The sequence below is a fragment of the Tenrec ecaudatus genome, chromosome 6, assembly GCF_050624435.1.
Source record: "Tenrec ecaudatus isolate mTenEca1 chromosome 6, mTenEca1.hap1, whole genome shotgun sequence".
Taxonomy (NCBI): Eukaryota; Metazoa; Chordata; class Mammalia; order Afrosoricida; family Tenrecidae; genus Tenrec; species Tenrec ecaudatus.
In genome coordinates, this window is record NC_134535.1 from 75,156,178 (window position 1) to 75,177,529 (window position 21,352).

At 50.5% G+C, this 21,352-nt stretch overlaps 1 protein-coding gene across 1 annotated transcript; it reads left to right on the top strand.

Moving 5' to 3' along the window:
• Positions 1–3,713: 3,713 nt before the first annotated feature.
• GLS2 (glutaminase 2) lies at positions 3,714–21,202 on the top strand. The gene is made up of 18 exons (XM_075552813.1): positions 3,714–3,895; positions 11,599–11,698; positions 12,120–12,241; positions 12,802–12,931; positions 13,660–13,739; positions 13,825–13,988; positions 14,211–14,269; positions 16,982–17,014; positions 17,291–17,349; positions 17,745–17,811; positions 17,915–17,965; positions 18,101–18,277; positions 18,795–18,926; positions 19,016–19,108; positions 19,245–19,306; positions 20,222–20,298; positions 20,761–20,824; positions 20,943–21,202. Exons 1-18 carry the CDS (start codon positions 3,714–3,716, stop codon positions 21,097–21,099), a joined length of 1,809 nt encoding a protein of 602 aa, XP_075408928.1. The 3' UTR covers positions 21,100–21,202.
• The last annotated feature ends 150 nt before the right edge of the window (positions 21,203–21,352 follow it).

The window sequence follows — 21,352 nt, forward strand, 5'->3', positions numbered from 1 at the left end:
TTTTCTTAGAAGTCACTCAGTCATCAAGTCAATTGAGTCTCATAGAGATCCTTTAGGGCGGAGTAGACTGTCTCTGTGGGTTTCCAAGGTTGTAAATCTTGACATGAGCATACAGCCTCATCTTTCTCCTGAGGAGGGGCAGGTAGATTGGAACCAATGACTTTGTGGTTAGCAGTTTAATACTAGGTAGCCCACCAGCCACCATCTCCTTTAGGCAAACTGTAGTCCTAGAATTAGATTAGGTCCATAGGTAACAGCCTAATTTTATCTTTCTTTCATAGGGTTCCCAATTGGTTCATCTGGTTGGACTCCTTGCTGAGAATTTGGATTTCCATTCCAGTTATACTGAACCAAATGCTCTGACAATTCCTATGGGTCCCTGGGTAAAATGTAGATTCTGGGGTGAAAATGTCAATTCTCAATAACAGGGGGTAAATCTCAACTGGTTGGGTGGTATTTACATAATCTGTTGTTTGGTTACATAATCTGTTGTCCCTTAAGCATGAAGGGGTGTTGAAATGATGCCTAGGGCTCAAGTAGAAAGCAAATGTTTTGAGAATGATGATGGCAACAAATGTACAAATGTGCTTGACACAATGGATGGATGTATGGATTGTAGTAAGCTTTATACGAGCCCCCAATAAAATGATTAAAACAAAAAAAAGTGAAGGGGTGGAGTTTAGCCTGTCAATCAGGTCACAGCTTGATGACCTCATTTGGAGGCACTATGGAGATAAATAGCTCACTGGAGGCAGGTACACATGCTCACTCCCTGCAAGACATTCCTGTGGACAAGATGCATGGTGCTATGTTAGAGCCCTGGAGCCACATGGTGACCTATGCCAACGTTGAGATGCTCACACCGCCACTGGATCCACAAGACTCCCACCCACTGGCCTGTGATCTCCCTACATTTGGTGTCATTGCATTTGTTTTGTGAGTCTGAAGAGAACTTTATAGATTGGTATTGGACATATGGACAAATATCAGACTTATGGACTTGATCTGGACTGGGCTGGGATGATTTCTCAATATTCAATTGCTCTTATATATAAAGCTCTTTCTTATACACATATGAGTCTCCCTAGATTTGTTTCTATAGTCTACCCGGACTAACACAGATTGAAATCTCCTGGAAAAAACAAAAAAGAGTTCACTCCATTGAGTTCCAAGCCAAATAAACCTTCCAGCCCTAACCAAAATAAAGGAAAATTACCTTTCTACAGAACACTCCAGAGTAAGGTTTTAATATGATATTTATTTCCCCACAATTATCCTTTGAGATAGTTAAGGTTTATTGTGCCAACCTGACCAATAAACACATGTGGGATCAATTGAAGGGTGGAGAGATAAGTGGCTCAGTGAGTCTCTCACCTTTCCAGTTCTTGGGTCTCTTGCTTTCTGATGCAGGGTGCAGCTGCCTTAGCCACCTCCCTGCTTCAGGTGGCAAGGTTCACTTCCTGCAAGACAACCTGGAGGAGAAGGCACATGGACCTACCTGGATGCAGTCCTGAATGCTGGAGCAGCTGTGTGGAGACCCCTGCCAGCGCTGAGATGTTTACATGTTCACTGATTTGGCTTTCCTCCTGCAGTCGGCATCATTGCATGTGTTTTGTGAGATGGAGGAGGACTTTTTAGATTGGTGTAGGGCATATGGGCTAATGTTGGACCGATGGGCTTGGGCAGCACTGGGTTAGGATGCTTTCTTCATGTACACTTACCCTTTATATAAAACTCTCTCTTATACATATGAGTTTCTGTGGATTTGTTTCTCTAACATACCCAGACTTACACACTCTTTATGCTTATTTTTATCTAAAAAGGGAAAAGAAACAAAGTGATAATGTGTAGTAGTACCAAAATTGCACATCAGCCTATATGATCCAAGGATTGTGAATATTATCATCCAAATCTAAAGGAGGGAATGGTATGAGAGTTAAGATTGTGAGCACCTGATTTGTAGAAGACTATGGATGACAATGGAAGCCCAAAATCCATTTGGAGGGTGTCACATGGATTAAGTCTGATCATAGCTGAGAGATATGAACAGCCCTGTTATCAGAGAGTATTGTAAAGTTAATTAAGGCAGCTGCAGTTAGGTAAAAATGTAGTATCTTATTACTTGATCTCCCCTTTGACCCATTTTGAAGTTGGGTCAGGTAAATACGTGTGGATTAAACCCCTCTGACCATGAGCCAATAATGTGAATAACATCGCTATCATACAGAATGCCCTGGGAAGTGGATTGTTGCAGATACAGTCAGGTTAAAATTTAGCACCCTGTCATTTGCTCTCCCTTATAATCCATTCCCATTTGTTCTAGGTTTTAATATTTTCTGATACCCATTGAAGTTTTTAATTTGTTGCACTTTGTTATTGTTAGTTTTTATTTAGTGTTTTTCTGTCAATGCAATCCAGGATCTATCAATCTGTAGAGACAGTAACTGGATTAATAGTTCCTTGGAGGAATGGCAGGGGAAGCTGGGAGGAAATGGGGAGCTAGTAACCATGAGGGCAAGAATGAAGAGAATGTTCTAAAACGGACTGTGGTGATGATTTCACAATTATTCTTGATGTGATCGAACTATTGAATTACATGCCAATAAAATTTTTTAAATTTCTCATTTCTAAGTCTTAGTTTTTTTCACTTCGAAATGGGAATTATGAGTACTTTGTTGGACTCTGGTACGTGGGAAAGAGAACCTCAGCATTTGGCATAAGGTGGACATTCAAGAATAGCTATTTTTATATAAGGAATCCCTACTAAATACAGATGCTGTGCTCAATGCTGTGGAAATACAAATGCTCTCCTAATTGCAAATCATAAAATTTCCTTCATACGCTTGGTTTTCAAAAGCCTTTTGGGACACCACCTCTTTTCTGCTTCCAAGGAACTCAGGGTCAACAGTAAAAATGTACACCAGAAATTTGGGGCGCACTTCACAATATTCTCGTGCACTAGACCCTAAGCACAGTAACCATCTAGGCCAACTAAAGTGCTTGGTGTGTGTGTGTGTGTGTGTGTGTGTGTGTGTGTGTGTGTGTGTGTGTGTGTGTGTGTGGTGTGTGATCTCTGGTAGGGCATTTCCCAGTATCTGGACTCCTCGCGGACCAGGACCGTCCACCAATGTCGAGTCCTGCCTTTCGGTAGCTTACCGAGGGTCGGTTCTGCCCGTCCAATGCTGGAGCCATTCCTCTCCTCCGCTGCGTCTTCCCCAGCCCTCGCGCTCGGCTCCCGGAGCCTCGCAGCAGCTCGGCCTGGCCTTTCCCTCCTGGTGCAGGCAGCTCAGGGGGCTGCGCGCGGGGAGGCAGAGCCCGCACGGAGCCCCTGGCCAGCGCGTTGCGCGGATTGCATAGCCCGCCCTTTCCCCGCCCCCAAGGTTTTTGGCCTCCTCATTGATTGGACTTGGACCTTGCCCATCCTGGCTCCGACACCTCTCCCCGCCCGCCAGCCCCCTGCAGCACAGTTCCATCGCTGGCACACGCCCCCAGCCGGGCCCCAGTCGGAGGGGAGTGTGGCGCCTAGCCGGGGCCCCAGCTTTAAAGGCCCCGGCCCCTCCTCCTGCCCGCACCCCGGGGCCCTCCCTCCGTCTCCCACGCTCGGTTTCCCGTCGCGAAGCTCCCCCCACCTGCCTGGCCCCGCCCGCTCCGCCTCCTGCGCGGCGCTCGGACGCGCTGGGCACTCGGGCCGAGCGGGCGGCGCGCGGCGCGGGATGCGCGCTCTGAAGGCTCTGCTGAATGCCCAGAGCCGGGCTGGCACTCACTGCCCGCGGGGAGGCTGGCGGCACCCGAGCCGAAGTCCCCTTCTCGGCGGGGGCGCCCGGCACCACCTCCACGAGGCCGCAGCGCAGGGCAGGGAGACGCCGCACGGCCACCAGCCGCAGCAGCCGGATCCGTAAGGCTGGGGACGAGGGGCCGGGGCCAGGCTCGCTCCCACTCCCGCTCCCGCGGTGGCTCTCCGTGGCGCCCGCCGCCCAGGACGCCCCGTTGCTCTCTCACCGCTCCTCGCTCGCTAGCCTGCGATGCCTCTTCCCGTAGATTTGGGGCTCTGGGTCCGCCGCGCTCCGGCGGTGACGCGCCGTGCGCCCGGGAGGGCGTTTGGGCAGGCGGATGCCCGGCTGGGTGCCTGTCCGAGGTGCGTACTTCACCGGGACGCAGGGCGCGCGGCACGGTGCTGGGTGCACTTGTCGGCGCGGCGGGGGGCTGTGACACCCCCCGCCCCGCGCCCCCATCCTCACGCTCCGCTTCGCCCTGGGTCCCCGTGTGCATTTTAGAGAATGGGTGTGCCTAGAGCCGCCTCCGGTCCAAGTGTACTTTGGGACGGGTTGGTATGTCTGTGTTTCTGCGTGTCCCCGGCGTGTCCTGTGTGACGCGCGTGTTACTGGTGCGCGGGTACGTGCGTGTGTCCTTTGCGTATGTGTTGGGTGTGTGCGTAGTCACGACTCCCCAGTCTGCAGAGCAGGGTCTTCCCATTGGTTGTTGAATTGGGAGGCTATCCGAGGTCGGGGGTAAAAATCTTCAGAAGCAAACTTCCCCAGCCAGAGCCGATCAGAACCGTTGTCTGCGCCGGTGGTTCTCATTTAAACGCTGCGTTTCTCTTGGGCGCATCTTTCTTGAGAGGCCAGACCTCTCTCACGACTCCGGATGGCGGAACCTTTTCTCAGATGCGCACAGACTGAGCAAAGAATCTTGTCCTCCCCAGAACGCCAACACACACTGCCCAATAGCCCTTGACCCAGGATAGCGGGAACTGGACCTGGGCCGTCTCCATGTTATCAACATCTATCAGACAGACACTCTGAAAGACATGCGCTTCCTAATTACAATAGCCAGAGAGTCACGAGTACTCCCTCACCCCCACTGTAGTCCCTGCCCTGACAGACCAAGGAGCTATGACTGATCATGAACAATTCTCCCCGGGAGATAACGCTTTAAAAGATAAGCCCTCTGCTTCCTGTTCTACATCTACCCGGACTTCCTCAGAATTCATCCCCATGGGCGCTAGAAATAGTGGTGGGATAGAGCAAACGTTTCATCTGTCAGATTGAATTGTGGGCACACCTACACACCCATACACAGTCCTGGGCGCGGTTGGGCAGCGTGTCTCAGTGACTCCATTGCAGTCACCCTCCTTCATGATGAGATATGCATCATCAGCCTATCAGCTGGTTGGGAATTAGGGTGGGATGCAACGCTGCTGTAAGAGGGGTTTCCCTGGGGTGTGGTCTGCAGCACTGCTTATCCTGGAAGATAAAAGAAGACAGAGACCTCAGTGCCACCCAGAAAGAAGAGCCAGGGGAGAAGCGTGTCCTTGGACCCATGGTCCCTGCACTGAGACCCTCCGAGACCGAAGGGGCAGATTGATGCTGATGAGATAGATCTCCAAGGGACACCAGGTTCACCCAAATTGAATGGACACAAGAACCTTCCCCCAGATTGAACAGAAAGAGAAAGCTTTTTCTGAATTTGAACTCCCTCCTAAACTACCAGATAACAAACTTCTCTTTGTTTTTTTTTTCAAACTTCTCTTTGTTAAAGTTAGCCACTTGTCCAACCCAGGCCCTGTGCTTTTTTTTTTTCCTCCTTCAAATTTCTTTTTTTTCAACCCCCCCTCCCTTTCCACATCATGATTCCACCCCACCCACTCCCTTTCCACTTCATTCTCCCTTCTGCCTCCTTCAATGTAGTGGTCCCTGTTGCTCCTTTCTGGCACTCAAGCACAGAGACGACCCCCCACCCTGACCAGCCACCCTTCCAACCCTGAGAGTTGCAGGACAGTGCCTCGGAGACAGTCACTTTCCATCGACACACAGACGGGCACCCGCAAGTGAAAAGCACCCAGATCCAAAGAAATTTTCTGAAGAAAAGGCTCTGAAATGACCCTAAAAATAACTCAGAAGATTGCTATTCAGCTACTGTCAATGGTAGAAAAAGAGTTTAAGATAACCATGGATGGGACAGAAAAACTACAAATATTGCATCAGAGATCCAGGAGATGACTACTAAGATGCTAGAAGCACACAACACTTTAAAAGAACAGAATAGAAAACAATAACTAATAAAAGAACAAAGTAATAGAATTGAAGAAATGGATATAGTGAGCTTAAAGGCAAAACTCTGACTCCACCCTTCAAGAGGAACAATCCACAAAAAGAGCAAAGGAAGAAAGCCTAAGGATTTTGCGGGACACTATCATGAGGAACAGCTTATGTTTCTTGAGGACTGCAGAACAGGAAGAAGCAAACACAACCCCACAGAGAAAATGTATAAGAAATCCTGAATGAAAACTTCCCTAACAGCAGACAAAAGGAGAAGATAGCTGTCCAGGAAGAGTCTGCCCTGGCCGGGAGGTGGGGGCGGGGAGAGAAGGGTAGGTAAGGGAAGAAAGGTAACACAATGAGTGTTAGTGTTACCTAGGGTGAAACAGGGGAAGTCCACAGAGGGAGAAAAGAAGTCGAGGAATGGGTGAAAGATAAACTATTAGAGGATTTGATTGATGATTTAAACTGTGAATACAAGGTTGATGATCTGTAATATAAGCTCTCACCAATTTAAAATGTATGATCAAAAGTAAATAAAACTTATCTAAGATAAAACATTGAAAGCAAATTTTTCTGTTTTTCTTTTTTAAGTTACCACTTGTGGTATTTCTGTCATAACAACTCTGGATAACTAAGACAGACTCCCTCACCCACTTCCAGGGGATGAGCCAGCTATGTCTCTGGTTCCCATGCACACACCTCCTCCAGTGAAGTCAAGTGGTGGTGTTTTCAGGGAGCCTTGCCCCATCCTTTGCCTAGGTCCTATGCCTTGCTCCCCCATCCCCCTTAACATTATATATCAATCATAAATCAATCTAGATCTCAGGGTCAACGGGTGTGTAAGTTTTTTAAGGCATGTGAGACAGTCAGTGAGCTAGCTTTGTTTTCTTTATATTGCTTCATCTCTCAGGTACAAAACCTGTCTTCAAAATGTGCCTGAGAACTTTCCTTCTCCAGGTTTCCCTCAGAGAGATTTCTCTCCTCTCCCCCTTTCCTGTCATACATGGCTCCTCTCCTCCCCATCGGCAACTAGTCTCAGTGTGACCATATTATTTTCGTATATAGCCTTCCAGAAATATTTTTTTGGTATGTTTGAATTAGCAAACACACATTTTTCCCCTTTTAAACATAATTTTGTGAAGTGCTGTCGAGTCAGATCTGACTCCTAGTGACCCTGTGGATACTCCAACCAAACACTGCTTGGTCCGCTGCCATCCTTGCGTGGTTATTCTGTTTCAGCCCCTTGCTTCAGCCACGGTGTCAACCCACATAATCGATGGTCTTCCTCTTCTCCACTAACCCTCCACTTTACCAAGTATAATGTCCTTGCTTCTAAGGACCATTCGGACTCGACTGCTTTCGAGATGGAGTTGGTTGTTCTGGAAGTCCATGGTACTTCCAGTCGTTTTCACCACCACGCACAGTTCAAGTGCATCGACTCCTCTGCAGCCTTCCTTATGCAAGGTCCAGCCGGCACGTGCTGGGAGGGCTGGGAAACCTCAGACCTCAACGTGACATCTGCGCTCTTTAACACTTTAAAGAGGTTTGGGCAGCAGCGTTGTCTAATGCGATCTGTCATTTGATTTCCGGACTGCTGTGTCCATTGGTGTTGATTGTGGATCCAAGTAAAGTGAAATCCTTGACCACTTAGAGCTTTTCTCCATTTATCATGATGGTCCAGTTGTGAGGATTTTTCTTTTCTTTTTTTAAAAAATCATTTTATTGGGGGCTCTTACAACTTGCATCACAATCCATATATACATCTATTGTATGTCACGTACATTTGTACAGTTGTTGCCCTCATCAGTCTTAAAACATTTGCTTTCTACTTGAGCCCTTGGTATCAGCTCCTCATTTTTTCCTTTCCCTCCCCCTCCCTCATGAATCCTTAATAATTTATAAATTATTATTAGTTTGTCATGTCTTACACTGTCTGATGCCTCCCTTCACCCACTTTTCTGTTGTCCATCCCCCAGGGAGGAGGTTATATATAGATCCGTGTAATCAGTTTCCCCTTTCTACCCTACCTATCTTCCACCCTCTCAGTAACACTACTCTCACCACTGGTCCGGAGGGGTTTAATCTGTCCTGGATTCCCTGTGTTTCCAGTTCCCATCTGTACCAATGTACATCCTCTGGTCTAGCCAGATTTCTAAGGTAGAATTGGGATCATGATATTGGGGGCATGGGGAGGAAGCATTTAAGAACTAGAGGAAAGTTGTATGATTCATCATTGGTACATTGCACCCTGACTGGGTCACCTCCTCCCCTTGACCCTTCTGTAAGTGGATGTACAGTTGCCTACAGATGGGCCTTGGGTCCCCAATCTGTACTCCCCATCATTCACAATGATATGATATTTTGTTCTTTGATGCCTGGTACCTGATCCTATCAACACCTCGTGATCACACAGGCTGGTGTGCTTCTTCCATGTGGGCTTTGTTGCTTCTGAGCTAGATGGCCGCTTATTTACTTTCAAGCTTTTAAGACCCCAGACGGTATATCTTTTGATAGCCGGGCACCATCAGCTTTCTTCATCACATTTGCTTGTGCACCCCCTTTGTATTCAGAGATCATGTCAGGAAGGTGAGCATCATGAAATGACAGTTTAATAGAACGAAGTATTCTTGCATCGAGGGAGTACTTGAGTGGAGGCCCAATATCCATCTGCTACCTTAATACTAAACCTATAAATATATTTCCCCATCCTCATATATAACTATATTTGCCTGTATTTAGACCTCTATAAATGCCCTTTGCCTCCTAGTTCTTTCCTCTATTTCCTTTTACTTTCCTCTTGTCCCACTATCATGCTCAGCCTTCATTTGGATTTCAGTAATTACTCTTGGTTACATTGCCCTTGATCATGCCCTACCAGAACTCTTACCCCTCCTCACCACTGATTTTGGATCACTTGTTGTTCCCTTGTCCCTGGGTTGGTTAACACCATTTCCTTTCCCCCACCTCCCCCTCTCCCATGTCCCAGAACCATCGTCCAGTTGTTTTCTCCTCCAGATTGTTTATCCCACCTATCCCATCTAGATAGAGCTGCAGAGATAATAATATGCACCCAAAACCAAGACGGAGCAAGACAAAGTGACAAAAGAAAACAAAACAACGACAACAACAAAAACCACCAATGACCAAAAAAATAGAAAGAAAGAAAAGCCTGTACATAGTTCACAGTCTCTTTGTTGACCTTTAGGAGTGTTTTCCTGTCAACTGGTGGGCCAAGATGTGCTCCACTCTCTCCCCCTCCCCTTTCATTTGCTCCTGTGTGCTCTGGTCAGACATGCTCCTCTCCCTGAGCTGCAGATTCAGGGCCGTCCTCTTTTGTTTTGTTTTGTTTTTTTACATTGGGTTGTGATCCACACTGATGGCTGTAGTCTTTGATCTTCATCAAGAAGTGCTTCAAATCCTCCTGGCTTTCCGGACGGTGTTGTTTATGAGCCTGATGCTCATGCTCCTTCGCACAACCCAGCTTCTCAGACGATGTGCTCATGCACACTGAATAAGCCTGGTGAAAGGCTGTGCCTCTGACTCACACCTTTTCTGATTTTAAACTAATAAGTAATTATTTATATCAATTAATTAATATTACATTAGCGAGCTTCCTCAATTATTCTGTAATTGAGGAAGCAGGTTCATTCTTGTTTTACATTGCATAATTTCCCATTAAGTGACTATTCTGTAATTTACCCAATCATTTCCATATTGATGCACATTCACATTATTTCCAGCCCTTTGCAACTACAAACAATGCAATAGTAACTATAAATATGCTACTTTGTTACAGGTGAGACTATACCTAGGATAGATTCCTGGATGTGACATTTCCGGGTCAAAAGGCCTTCAAGTGTTTCAACCAGCTGTCATGTTTGGAAATTATCTGACAAATAACCCTTCAACACCTATTCCTAATGAGCCCTAGTGACATTGTGGGCAAGCCCTGAGCTGCGACCCACACGGCTGGAGGTTCAAACCCATCAGCCGTCCCATGGGAGAAAGAGGAGGCTTATCTGCTCCTATAAAGAGTCACAGTCTGGAAGCCCGATGTAGGGTCAGAAGCCACTCCCACGTAGTGGCAGCGGATTCGGTCATTTTTTGGTGGGGAATGGAAATCAATTACTGTCTTCATAGAACTTCTGAAGACAAAGCGATCTTTAGCAGCTGCAGTTGTAGGCGTACTGAGAACTTTGCTGGATGATAGGAAGACAAATACTGGTGTGTGTAAATACAAAGACCCTAACAGTGGAGCGGGGAGGATACTTGTGGCAAGATGCTGCGCTTTACCAGTACTGTAAGCAAAACCTGGAGGTCGAGATGCTGTCACGGAGTCGGAGGTCTTTCATCCGGAGACCTTGAAAGATGGACGAAGAGGACTTTGTCGTCTGAGGGAGAAGAAGGTCTGTCGGTCAAGCCAGGACCAGCAATCCCGAAAGGGCCTGGGTTAGATGGGGAGCCATCTCTTCTTGGCACAATTGGAGGTAGGGACCCAGGGAGAACTAGGGACGGAATGCTGGTGCCAGGCTTCAAGGAGCCTTGAAACCATATCCAGGAAAAGTTCTTACTTTACCCTGGAGGCCTGAAGAGCCTTTAGTTGGGAAGTCATGTTTGGGAGTTAGGAAGACAATGGGAACCTGATGGAAAATGGACTGAGGTGTAGTAACAGTTCGTTAACCAATGACGAGGAGCTGGCGTCAAAGCAACACAATTTCCTGAGTACCTACTGTGCACCAGGCCTTCAGACGGACACAGGTTGGTAACTCTGTGAAGCCTCACATCGTCCATATGAAGCAGATCTATATGATTCTGTATCAAAGCAGGTTCAGCAACATTCATTGACCCGCCCTTCAGAGGAGTCCTGGCTGGGTAGGGGCTCCTCACTGCGCCGCGCTTCCCAAGGTCGGCAGTTTGAAACCACCAGCTGCTCAGGAGAAAGACGGGCTTTCCGCTCCTGTGAAGAGTTAGTCTCAGAAACACACAGGGGCAGTTCCGCTCCGTCCTATATAGGGTCCCTGTGGACGGCAGTGAGTTTGGTTTTTAAATTTTCTTGTATTGAAAGACCACTGACTCTTTCCTCTCCACGGTGCTGGCGGGGTGAAAGGAGACCAGCAGGTGCATTTGCGGGACCTTGTCGAGATAAGATTTGCCCAATCTTGGCAGCCAGCTGAACACGGGCTGTGGAAATGGTGCCGTGCTTCCAGCCCAGCACCCAGGTAGGTGGTGATGCTGGTCCCACAGATGTACAAGAGGAGGAGCGGAGACAAGATGACCTCAGGTTTGGATATATTGGCTTGGAGGTGACTGGAGGACAACTGGAGCAGTGAGGTCTAGAAGGCAGCTGAAAATAAAAGTCCACGAATGTTGGACAGTAAGGTTTAAGACTTATCAGGAGCGATGGAAAGGTGGAATTATAGGGACGAATCAGGTGGTTCAGGAAGGAAATGTACAGCGAGGACACCCCCCCTAACCCAAAATTGCCCGCGTCCCAGGAAGAAGTGCAGGGAGCAGTCCTCAGGCTTCTGCCCTCTCTCCTATCTCTGCCCCCTAATAGCGATGCGGCAGAGAGTGGCATGCTGTCCCGCCTGGGTGACCTGCTCTTCTACACGATTGCTGAGGGACAAGAGCGGATCCCTATCCACAAGTTCACTACTGTAAGTCACTCTCCACCCACTCTGTTCCTTGGGGGTCTCCGTGACGGGTTGCTCAGTGAGAACAGGGAACAAGAGGTGAGAATCAATCTCTGCCTCTGCCTCTGAGACAGTGCCAGCCCTGTCCCACAGTGGGAAGACTGAACCTTCTGACCTCAACCTGTCTTTCTGACTTAGGGCTGTGACTCAAAGGGGTTCCCGGTCAGACTGAGAAAGGACAGGAATCCCTTGTTAGCTTTCAAAGCTGCTCCATTCCCTGCTTTCTTCGTCTCTAAGCCCATTGATCCCACTCGCTATTTGTTCCACCACGTGCTCTTCCTGATAGTAGGTTGAGTTGAGCAAACTGGGTACCACTCGGAAAGATGATTGGGCAACGATGACCGTGCTTGGAGGTGGTCTTACTGGGCCTCTTCTTTTCCCTCAGGCACTGAAGGCCACTGGCCTGCAGACCTCAGACCCCCGACTCCGGGACTGCATGAGCCAGATGCGCCGCATGGTGCGCGAGTCCAGCAGCGGTGGCCTCTTGGACCGAGACCTCTTCCGAAAGTGAGGGCCCCAGGATGAGGGGCCCTGCTCTCAACACTGTGCTGTGCACTCAGTCTAAGAGCAGGGAGGGGCCCCGGGGGTTACTGTATTACTTTCCACTACGTAAGTCATGCAGGAATGTGCATCGAGACCTATATGTCCTGTTGCCCTCCTGACCTCCTCTCAGTTCACTTCCCTGTATGTAAACGTTAACAGAGCAGTGGGCATCTTCCAGAGAAAGTCCTGTGTCTTGATATACAAACATGAATAGATATAAATAAATCTATCTATCTACAGATGTGCATACAATGTAAGATTTTTCTTCCATATAAATGTGATGTGCTAGAATATAAATAGGCTGCTATTTTTCTCTTAATACTTGACCACAGGTTGTTTTGTCCTGTCACTACCAGCCTACATTTCAGAGATGAGGCAACTAAGACCCAGAGAGAGAGTGACTTATTGAAGGTCACAGTGACTGGCCCCAAACCTGATGACCACCCACAACCTTCTTGATTCCCAACTGCCCTGGCTCCAGAGCGAGTCCGGCACCCCCTAACCCAATCATGTCTGGGATCCAGGTGTGTGAGCAGCAACATTGTGCTCCTGACCCAGGCATTCCGAAAGAAGTTTGTCATTCCTGATTTTGAGGACTTCACGGGCCATGTGGATCGCATCTTTGAAGATGCCAAAGAGCTCACTGGAGGCAAAGTGAGGGCCAGGGGACTTGGGGGCAGGGGAGTGGGGCAAGGGCTCTGGGCCAGACTTGCCTTGCTTCACAGACTTGTCCTGGGGCTGGTATTCCAAAGGGGGACAGAAAGCAGAACCTCTGAAAATAGGGACAAGGGCTTTAGGTATTTCTGGGGCCCTGTCTGACTTCTAGAGCACACAAGGGACTAGGGGTTTTATGGGGACAACTGATACAGGTAATCAATAGAATTAACAGAGACCTCTTGGGTGATTAAGCCTAAGAACAGAAAGGAGGGAGCTCACTCCTGCATTATTAGCCTTTTGTCAGGGCCTGACCACCACCCCTAGAGCAGCAGTTCTCAAACCTGTGGGCCGTGACCCCTTTGGGGGTTGAACGACCCTTTCACAGGGGTCACCAATTCATAACAGTAGCAAAATGACAGTGATGAAGTAGCACAGAAAATAATGTTATGGTTGGGGGGGTCACACCTGAGGAACTGTATGAAAGGGTCGCAGCATTAGGAAGGTTAAGAACCACTGCCCTAAAGGATTGTGGCCACAGAAGAACATGCCTTCTAGAATGTGAGGCTTAGGGGGCCCCAGTGATCCACAGGCCGGAGGGGGACTCACTGCCCTACAGGAGCCAGAAGGTCACTTTTTTCCTTGAACCAATGCTGAGCCTCAGTCTTGTTTTCCCTCTCCACATCCATCTCTCCGTTCAGTCTCTTCTCTCTCCTGCTCCTGCCCAGGTGGCTGCCTACATCCCTCAGCTGGCCAAGTCGAACCCAGAGCTTTGGGGTGCCTCCCTGTGTACTGTGGACGGTCAGCGGTGAGCTGCTGGTGAGAGGAGGGGGAGGCCGGGCACAGGAGCCCGCCAAAGGCTGACCCCTTCCCTGGTACTTGTCTGCCCATAGGCACTCCGTGGGCCACACCAAGATTCCCTTCTGCCTGCAGTCCTGTGTGAAGCCCCTCACCTACGCCATTTCCGTAAGCACCCTGGGCACCGACTACGTGCACAAGTTCGTGGGCAAGGAGCCCAGTGGCCTGCGCTACAACAAGCTCTCCCTCAATGAGGAAGGTGAGCGCCCCCACCCCCCACCCCGAGCTCAAACCCCTTCCCCCGCCCCCACCCCGCATGCCTGGCTTAGCTTGCCCCTTTGCTTTGGGGCCTTGTTTCCCCTTTATGGTCAGTCTTTCTTCCTGAGCATGGAAGTCTTTCTTGTTGAACCTGCAGAGTGGACAGGCTAACCAGGAGATTTTGCCAAGTGGTCGATAAAGTTGGGTGTTTGTATTTCCCCAGGAATCCCCCATAACCCCATGGTCAATGCCGGTGCCATTGTGGTGAGCTCCCTGATCAAGGTCAGTGCTACCCTAGCCTTCTGAAAGGCACTGTTCTCTAAGCTCCCTTGCCCCTGTGCCATATCTGCTCAGCTCTGCAGGGAGACGGGTGTGGGCCAAGGTTTCTTTGGGGGTCACGGGAGTTGTGGGAGAACATGACAGGGTCCTAAGTATTACACTGAGAGAGTTGGTAGAAGGAGCATCATTCTATCCACCCCACCCCACCCTATGCCTTACACAACACACCACCACATCAACCACACCACATCACACACACCACACCATACCATACATACGCCCCCACCTGCCAACACACACACACACACACACACACACACACACACACACACACACACACACTTCCCTGCCTCTCCGCCCATCAGTCAGGAGCCCAGAGCCTCCTGGCCTTAGAGAGAGAAGTCAGCAGATCTTGACCCCTGCCTAGGACCCAGTGCCAAATGTCCGATACTGGGGGAGGACAGCACTGCCAGGTGCTGATTGGCCACCTCTGGGTGAGGGACACATGCAGAGAAGGGTGAATGGCCAGGCCAGGGCAGCTATTCACGTCACCTGGAACTGTGAGTGGCCTTGAGCGAGAGTGTGGGGCTGGCTCATCAGCTGTGGGTCTCCGGGGTTGAGCAAGAGCCAGCGAGCAGCCAGCGTGGGCAGTAGCACTGTCACCAATCACAGCCCCTTCTGGGGAAGGTGGTGTCAGGAACCTCCCCCAGACTCAGGTGTCTGGTTGTGTCTGAGTCCCTGTGGTGTTGACTCTTGTTGACGCAGGCAGGCAGGCAGCGAGGAGGCTGGGCTGGGGGGCGGGGCTGGGTGAGGTGGGGGAGATCACACTGAGACTGACTCCCTTTTGCTCTGTGGCGGCTCTATCTTCAGCCCTGTCTCTGGGACCTGCCTCATCCCCTCCCCACCTAAGCAGGCCTGTTACTGGACTTTCCTCTTTAGCTGTTTCCGTTGTGAGTGTAATTAGAGTATTTTGACACAACTTCATTCCATTTTGACACCTACTCTAGCCTTGGGGTTGGGAGTCTGGGATATAGAGGAAAACCCTAGCGCAGCATACAGAATGGGATGGCACTTGGTGAGGGTCATGGATAAGGTGGGAACTGGTCTGGGACCCGAGGAAAATGGAGAGGGAGGATTGGAATTGAGCATGAAAGTGAGGATGGGGGAGGGAGGGAAGAAAGAGGAGCTGATACCCAGGGCTCAAATAGAAAGTAAATGTTTAGAAGATGATGATGGCACCGTATGTACAGATACGCTGGATACAATTGATGTGTGGATTGTTGTTAGAGCGCCTAATAAAATGCTCTTTTAATAAAAAAGAAAGAAAAGAAAGTGAAGGTAAACCTCACAAGTGTTTTGGCCTTGAGAGTCGTGGCAGAGAAGGGCCTGTGCACATTTTGTTGCGTATGAAATGGAAATGGAACAAATTATTTCACAAAGCAAACAAATGTTGATGAAAAGGCTGGGTGGTGCCAGGGAGGCTCGTATCTGCACCCTCGTTACTTGACAATAAATTTAAAAGGTTTGGGTTAGAAAGTAACCAGATAGGTATGAATAAAAAAATCTCCGTGTATGGCACTACATTGAGGTAGTGGACGGACTTTGGGCCTCTGCTCAAACTGTCCCTCAATGCAAGAACACTTTGTTCTAATGACCTGGCATTCTGTGGTGCTCACCTTCCCAACACGATCGCCGAAGACAAATGGGCGCATAAGCAAATGTGGTGAAGAAAGCTGATGGTGCCCAGCTATCAAAAGATATAGCGTCTGGGGTCTTAAAGACTTGAAGGTGAACAAGCAGTCATCTAGCTGAGAAGCAACAAAGCCCACATGGAAGAAGCACACCAGCCTGTGCGATCATGAGGCGTCAACAGGATCAGGTAACAGGCGCCAGAAGACCCAAAACAAACAAACTAAAAGCATATTGTTCAGAACAAAGGGGGTCAGAGCAGAGAATCAAAACCCATCTGTAGACAATAGGACAACCCCTCACAGAAGGGTCACAGGGAACGGATGAGTCAACCAGGGCGCAGTAAAGCACTGACGAAACACAATATTCCCCTAGTTCTTTGAAGCTTCCTCACCACCCCGTCATGACCCCAGTCTTGCCTTTCGATTCTGGCTAGACCAGAGCATGTACACTACAGATAAGAGCTCACGACACACAGACTCCAGGTCAGATCCACCCCTCAGGAGCAGAAATGGAAGTTGCAGAGATCAGGAGGATAGGGGTAAGGTGAGGGGAGAAGAGGAAGGGGGAACTGATCGCAATGATCATAATATAACACACACACACACCCCTGGGATGAGCAGCAGAAACGTGGTTGAAGGGAGACCCCAGTGTAAGATATGAAAATAATAATTTATCAAGGGGTCACAAGGGTAGGGGTAGGGTGGGGGAAGAGGAGCTGATATCCAGGCTTCAACTAGAAAGTAAATGTTTAGAAAATGATGCTGGCAACATAAGTACAACTGTGCTTGATACAATTGATATAGGGAATATTATATGAGCTATAAGAGCCCCCAATGAAATGATTAAAAATAATAAGTAAAATAAAAAACAAAAATAAATTGTCATATGCAAAAAAAAAAGGCATCTTGCAAAAACAGGGACTGTAGCAGTAGCAACCTGGTCTCTCAGAAGTCCTGCTGCCCTCCCCTCTGGTCATCCTCCCGGCCAGGTCCTCACGCCCTTCTCCTGTGTGTCTCTCTGCAGATGGACAGTAACAAGGCGGAGAAGTTTGACTTTGTAAGTCCCCTTGTTGTCCTCAGTGCCTGGGTGTGCTTCTTCCTGGGGGACTGCTCTGTCCAGCGGCTGCTGCCTCTGACCCCACCAATACCAGCCCATCCTGGAAGCTTAGTGGGTGGGGAAGGGGGGGAATCTAGTGGCCTGAGGGCAGCCTCCTCATGCCCTGCCCTCTGGGACAAGGACAGAGACTATCAGAGGGCCGGTCGGTTAACCGGGTATGTGCAGGTCGGGGGCGTCGAGCATGTGGGAGCCCCTGTGCCGCTTTGTCGTTTCCAGGTGTTGCAGTATCTGAACAAGATGGCTGGCTATGAACACATGGGCTTCAGCAATGCCACGTGAGGCTCTGATCAGAGTGGGCTTGAAGGCCTGTGTGCAGTTTGAGAGGGGAGCGGGGAAGCTGCTGAGAGGGAGAACCTAATCAATCCCAGGGTTCCTCTAGGCCCTTTCATTACATGATAGTCACGCCGTGTCCCTTAAAAGGCAGCCCCTTCTGGGCCAAGAGTCTCCAAGCCCATAAGTTTCCCTGGGTCGTTTGGCCTCTTTGCTTCACTATGCCCAGTGTTTGCCCAGCTTGGAAGATTCCTCCCGGCTGCCTATCAGAATGCAGAAAGGGCCTGTGTTAGCCTGGCCCTGGGATAGTGACCTCTCCCCCTTAGGAAAGGTGTTTTCCCCCTTCTCCTCATTCCCCATCCCCCAAAATTTCAAGTACTAAGTTGGGTGCTTGCTTCAGATTCCAGTCGGAGAAGGAGACAGGGGACCGGAACTACGCCATCGGCTATTATCTCAAAGAAAAGAAGGTAAGGGGCTGCAGGTGGTGGTGGGGACGGAGCAGAAACAACGCAGGCCGTGTGAAAGGGGCCGAGCTCAGGGGAGCAATGCTCTGTCCTTCCCACTTGGCAGTGCTTTCCTAAGGGGGAGGACATGATGGCTGCCCTGGACCTCTACTTCCAGGTAAGCAGACCCTGCAGCTCCCTATGGCACGGGTGCCCTTTGCAATAGCAGCGTCAAGTGACAGCGCGTACACACACACACACCCTGAGAGTGTGGAGGTCAGGTGACACTGCTGCCTCGCTCTCATCTCCGCAGCTGTGCGCCGTGGAGGTGACCTGTGAGTCCGGCAGTGTCATGGCAGCCACCCTGGCCAACGGAGGGATCTGCCCCATCACCGGGGAGAGTGTGCTGAGCGCGGAAGCGGTGCGCAACACCCTCAGCCTCATGCACTCCTGCGGCATGTACGACTTCTCTGGCCAGTTTGCCTTCCATGTGAGTGTTTCTGGCCCTGTCCCCCATTCCCACAAGCCCAGGGCCAAGAAGCGAGGACACTCAATCTCTGAAGCACGTTTGAGCCAGGCAATTAGACTCGAATCCCTCGGGGAGTTTGTCACATGTCCCATTCCTCAAACCTGAATTAACGGGTGTTTCGACCCTGGGACCACTCTTGCGTTGCCCTCTTTCAGAGCCCAGCACCACCCTGTTCACATGAGGCCTGTCTGCATCCCAGCGCCCCTTTTCTTCCCGTGCTTTTACTACCAGCTGTAATTACTCTCGTCTGTAGCGTATCTCCTCCTGCCAGACTACGAGCTAAAGCAGGGCTTCCAGGCCAGCTAGTACGATTTCCAGACTGAGTCACTGCGTTACACGGGCCACGACTAGGGGTAGGAGACAGGAGAGCAGGCGGTGACCAGCCAAAAGGTCAAGGGAGAGAGATGGCGGCCTTCCCCATGCAATCATTTGGGCCACCCAGATTCCGAGTGCCCCCTCAGCCTCCCCTGCCCCGCAGGTGGGTCTGCCAGCCAAATCAGCTGTGTCAGGGGCCATCCTGCTGGTGGTACCCAACGTCATGGGAATGATGTGCCTGTCACCACCGCTGGACAAGCTGGGGAACAGCCAGAGAGGCATCAGCTTCTGCCAGGTCAGGTGATTTGCAGAGAGGAGGGATTGAGTACACTCGGGGGCTGAGTGCCAGGGTAACTGAGCGAGACGTCTGGCTTACAATTCTAGAGGCTGGTGTCGCTCTTCAACTTCCACAACTACGACAACCTGAGGCACTGCGCTCGCAAGCTAGACCCGCGGCGCGAGGGAGGGGAAGTCCGGGTAGGAGAGCCCTGGGAGGGCTTGCGATGAGAACTGTCCTGGCTGAGCAGCGGGGAGGGGCGGGGGGAGGGGGGAGGGTCAGGCAGAGCTGGGATCCAAGTGGCAGGTGCTCTCAGGTGCGCATGGTCTGTTTCAGAACAAGACGGTGGTGAACCTGCTATTTGCGGCCTATAGTGGAGATGTCTCGGCTCTGCGAAGGTACTTCTGCTGTGACCAAACTAACAGTAAAACAGCCCTGGCCACGGAGCTCATTAGGAGGCAGACAGCAAAACCTAGTCCCCGGGTTACAAATGAGATCCGTTCTAATTGGGTCTTTAAGAGTTCGTGGGGTAAGTTGCAGCCGGTGCCTGTGGTCCTGATTTAGCCTTAGTGAGTGCAAAACCAAGCTCGGTGCCTGTTCACGGACTTCAGAGTTGCATGCAACAAATGAAGGTGGTGGTGAAGAAGGATTTGTTGAGTTGGGGTTGACAAGGGCAAATGCCCACGGCCCAGGGCAGGGAGGAGTCGTCTCAGCAGCTGACTAGTCGCGCCCGAGGGCCGTAGTTGTCTTTAGCTTGGACATCAGCCAGATGCATGGAGCTTGCATTTCATGTGAAATTCTTTTAAAGGACAGTGTCTTGCCATGTGTGGTCAAGGAAAAAAACCAAACTCACTGCCATCGAGTCCACGCTGGCTCACAGTGACACCGTGTGGGTTTCCAAGACTGTAAGGGCTTACAGGAGTGGAGAGCCCAGTCCTTCTCCTGTGGTGTCAAACTGCCGACCACGGGAACTCCAGCCCAATGAGTAACCACTGTACCATCAGGGATTCTTTGCTGTGTTAGAACTTACTGTCAGCCAGTCATTATTAACCTAGGCTCGAACAGCTGAGACGTAGCAGGTAGGGTCCCTACCTGAAATGACCCAACACCCACAAATGCGTACTGGGCGCCTACCGTGGGATGACAGCAACGTTTGTTTCCAGAGTTACGACCCTCGCCATTCTAGGGAAGGGGCAACAAGGGCCTGCAGCTCTTTGCCTGAACTTAACTGTTTTACTTGTTCTGGAACCCATGCCAGACTGCACCCCAGCTGGGCTGATCTGCATCCCACCAACTGTTTCCACTGCCCTTAGGTTTGCCCTGTCAGCCATGGACATGGAGCAGAAAGATTATGACTCCCGCACAGCCCTGCACGTGGCTGCAGCTGAAGGTAACCAAGGGGGTAAATGGGAGGGATGCCCGCTAGTAAGACCCTAACAAGTAGATTCTACGAGCCTACGGGACCGGGTAGAATGGGGCCATTAGGGCGTCAAAAACTGCAAGTTTCTGCAGCAGCAGCCGCCGCAGGCTGCTGTCTCGGTGAGCAGCTGGGCTTCTAGCAAGTGTGCCACCACGCTCCCCAGAGGACTACGTCGTCGTCTAGGCGCCTTTAGCTACACGGCCTCCTCTTCTACCACCGGCACTCACGTTCCACGTCCTCACGGAGAGGCAGCAACGAGTTCTGTCCCGATGCCCATTAGCTCACAGCCACACTGCTGCTGCGTGGTGCAGGAGCAAGATGAGCAGAGGCCTCTTCCTCCCCCGTGAGACAGTCCCCAGCTTCTAGGTCTGCACACGTGTCAACTCCAGAGTGCCCGAGCCGTGCCCTCTCATGTCCCGTCTGCATTCCCAGGTCACATCGAAGTGGTGAAGTTCTTGATTGAGGCCTGTAAAGTGAATCCTTTTGTCAAGGACAGGTGAGTAGGCGTACACTGAAGGGGACAGCTTGACACTGTCCGCCAGCCACCTCACCTGTCCCCAACCCTTGCACTCCCAGTGTCTTCTCTGACTGATGGTGGTCTTCGTTCCGCTCAGGTGGGGCAATATCCCCCTGGATGACGCTGTGCAGTTCCACCACCTGGAGGTGGTCAAGATGCTTCAGGATTACCAGGACTCCTACACACCATCCGAGACGCGGTCCGAGGCGGCAGCGGAGGCCCTGTCCAAAGAGAACTTGGAGAGCATGGTGTGAGCCCGGGCGCTACTTGCTTAAACCCATAACCACAACCACTGCTTCTGTGGAAACCAAGACAGTCAATTTGGTGACTTAAGCCAGTGCTTTCTGTGAGAGTCAAATTACCCCATCCCCTTGGCAGACAGTGTGCAGAAAAGGGGCCTCAGTGGACAGTGGCAAGAGGGCCACCCACCCACAAGGTCTGCTGGGAGACCCAGCTGTATGACTTGGCCCACTTAAAACCCTCCCAGCTTCCCCTGGGTCCCCGTGC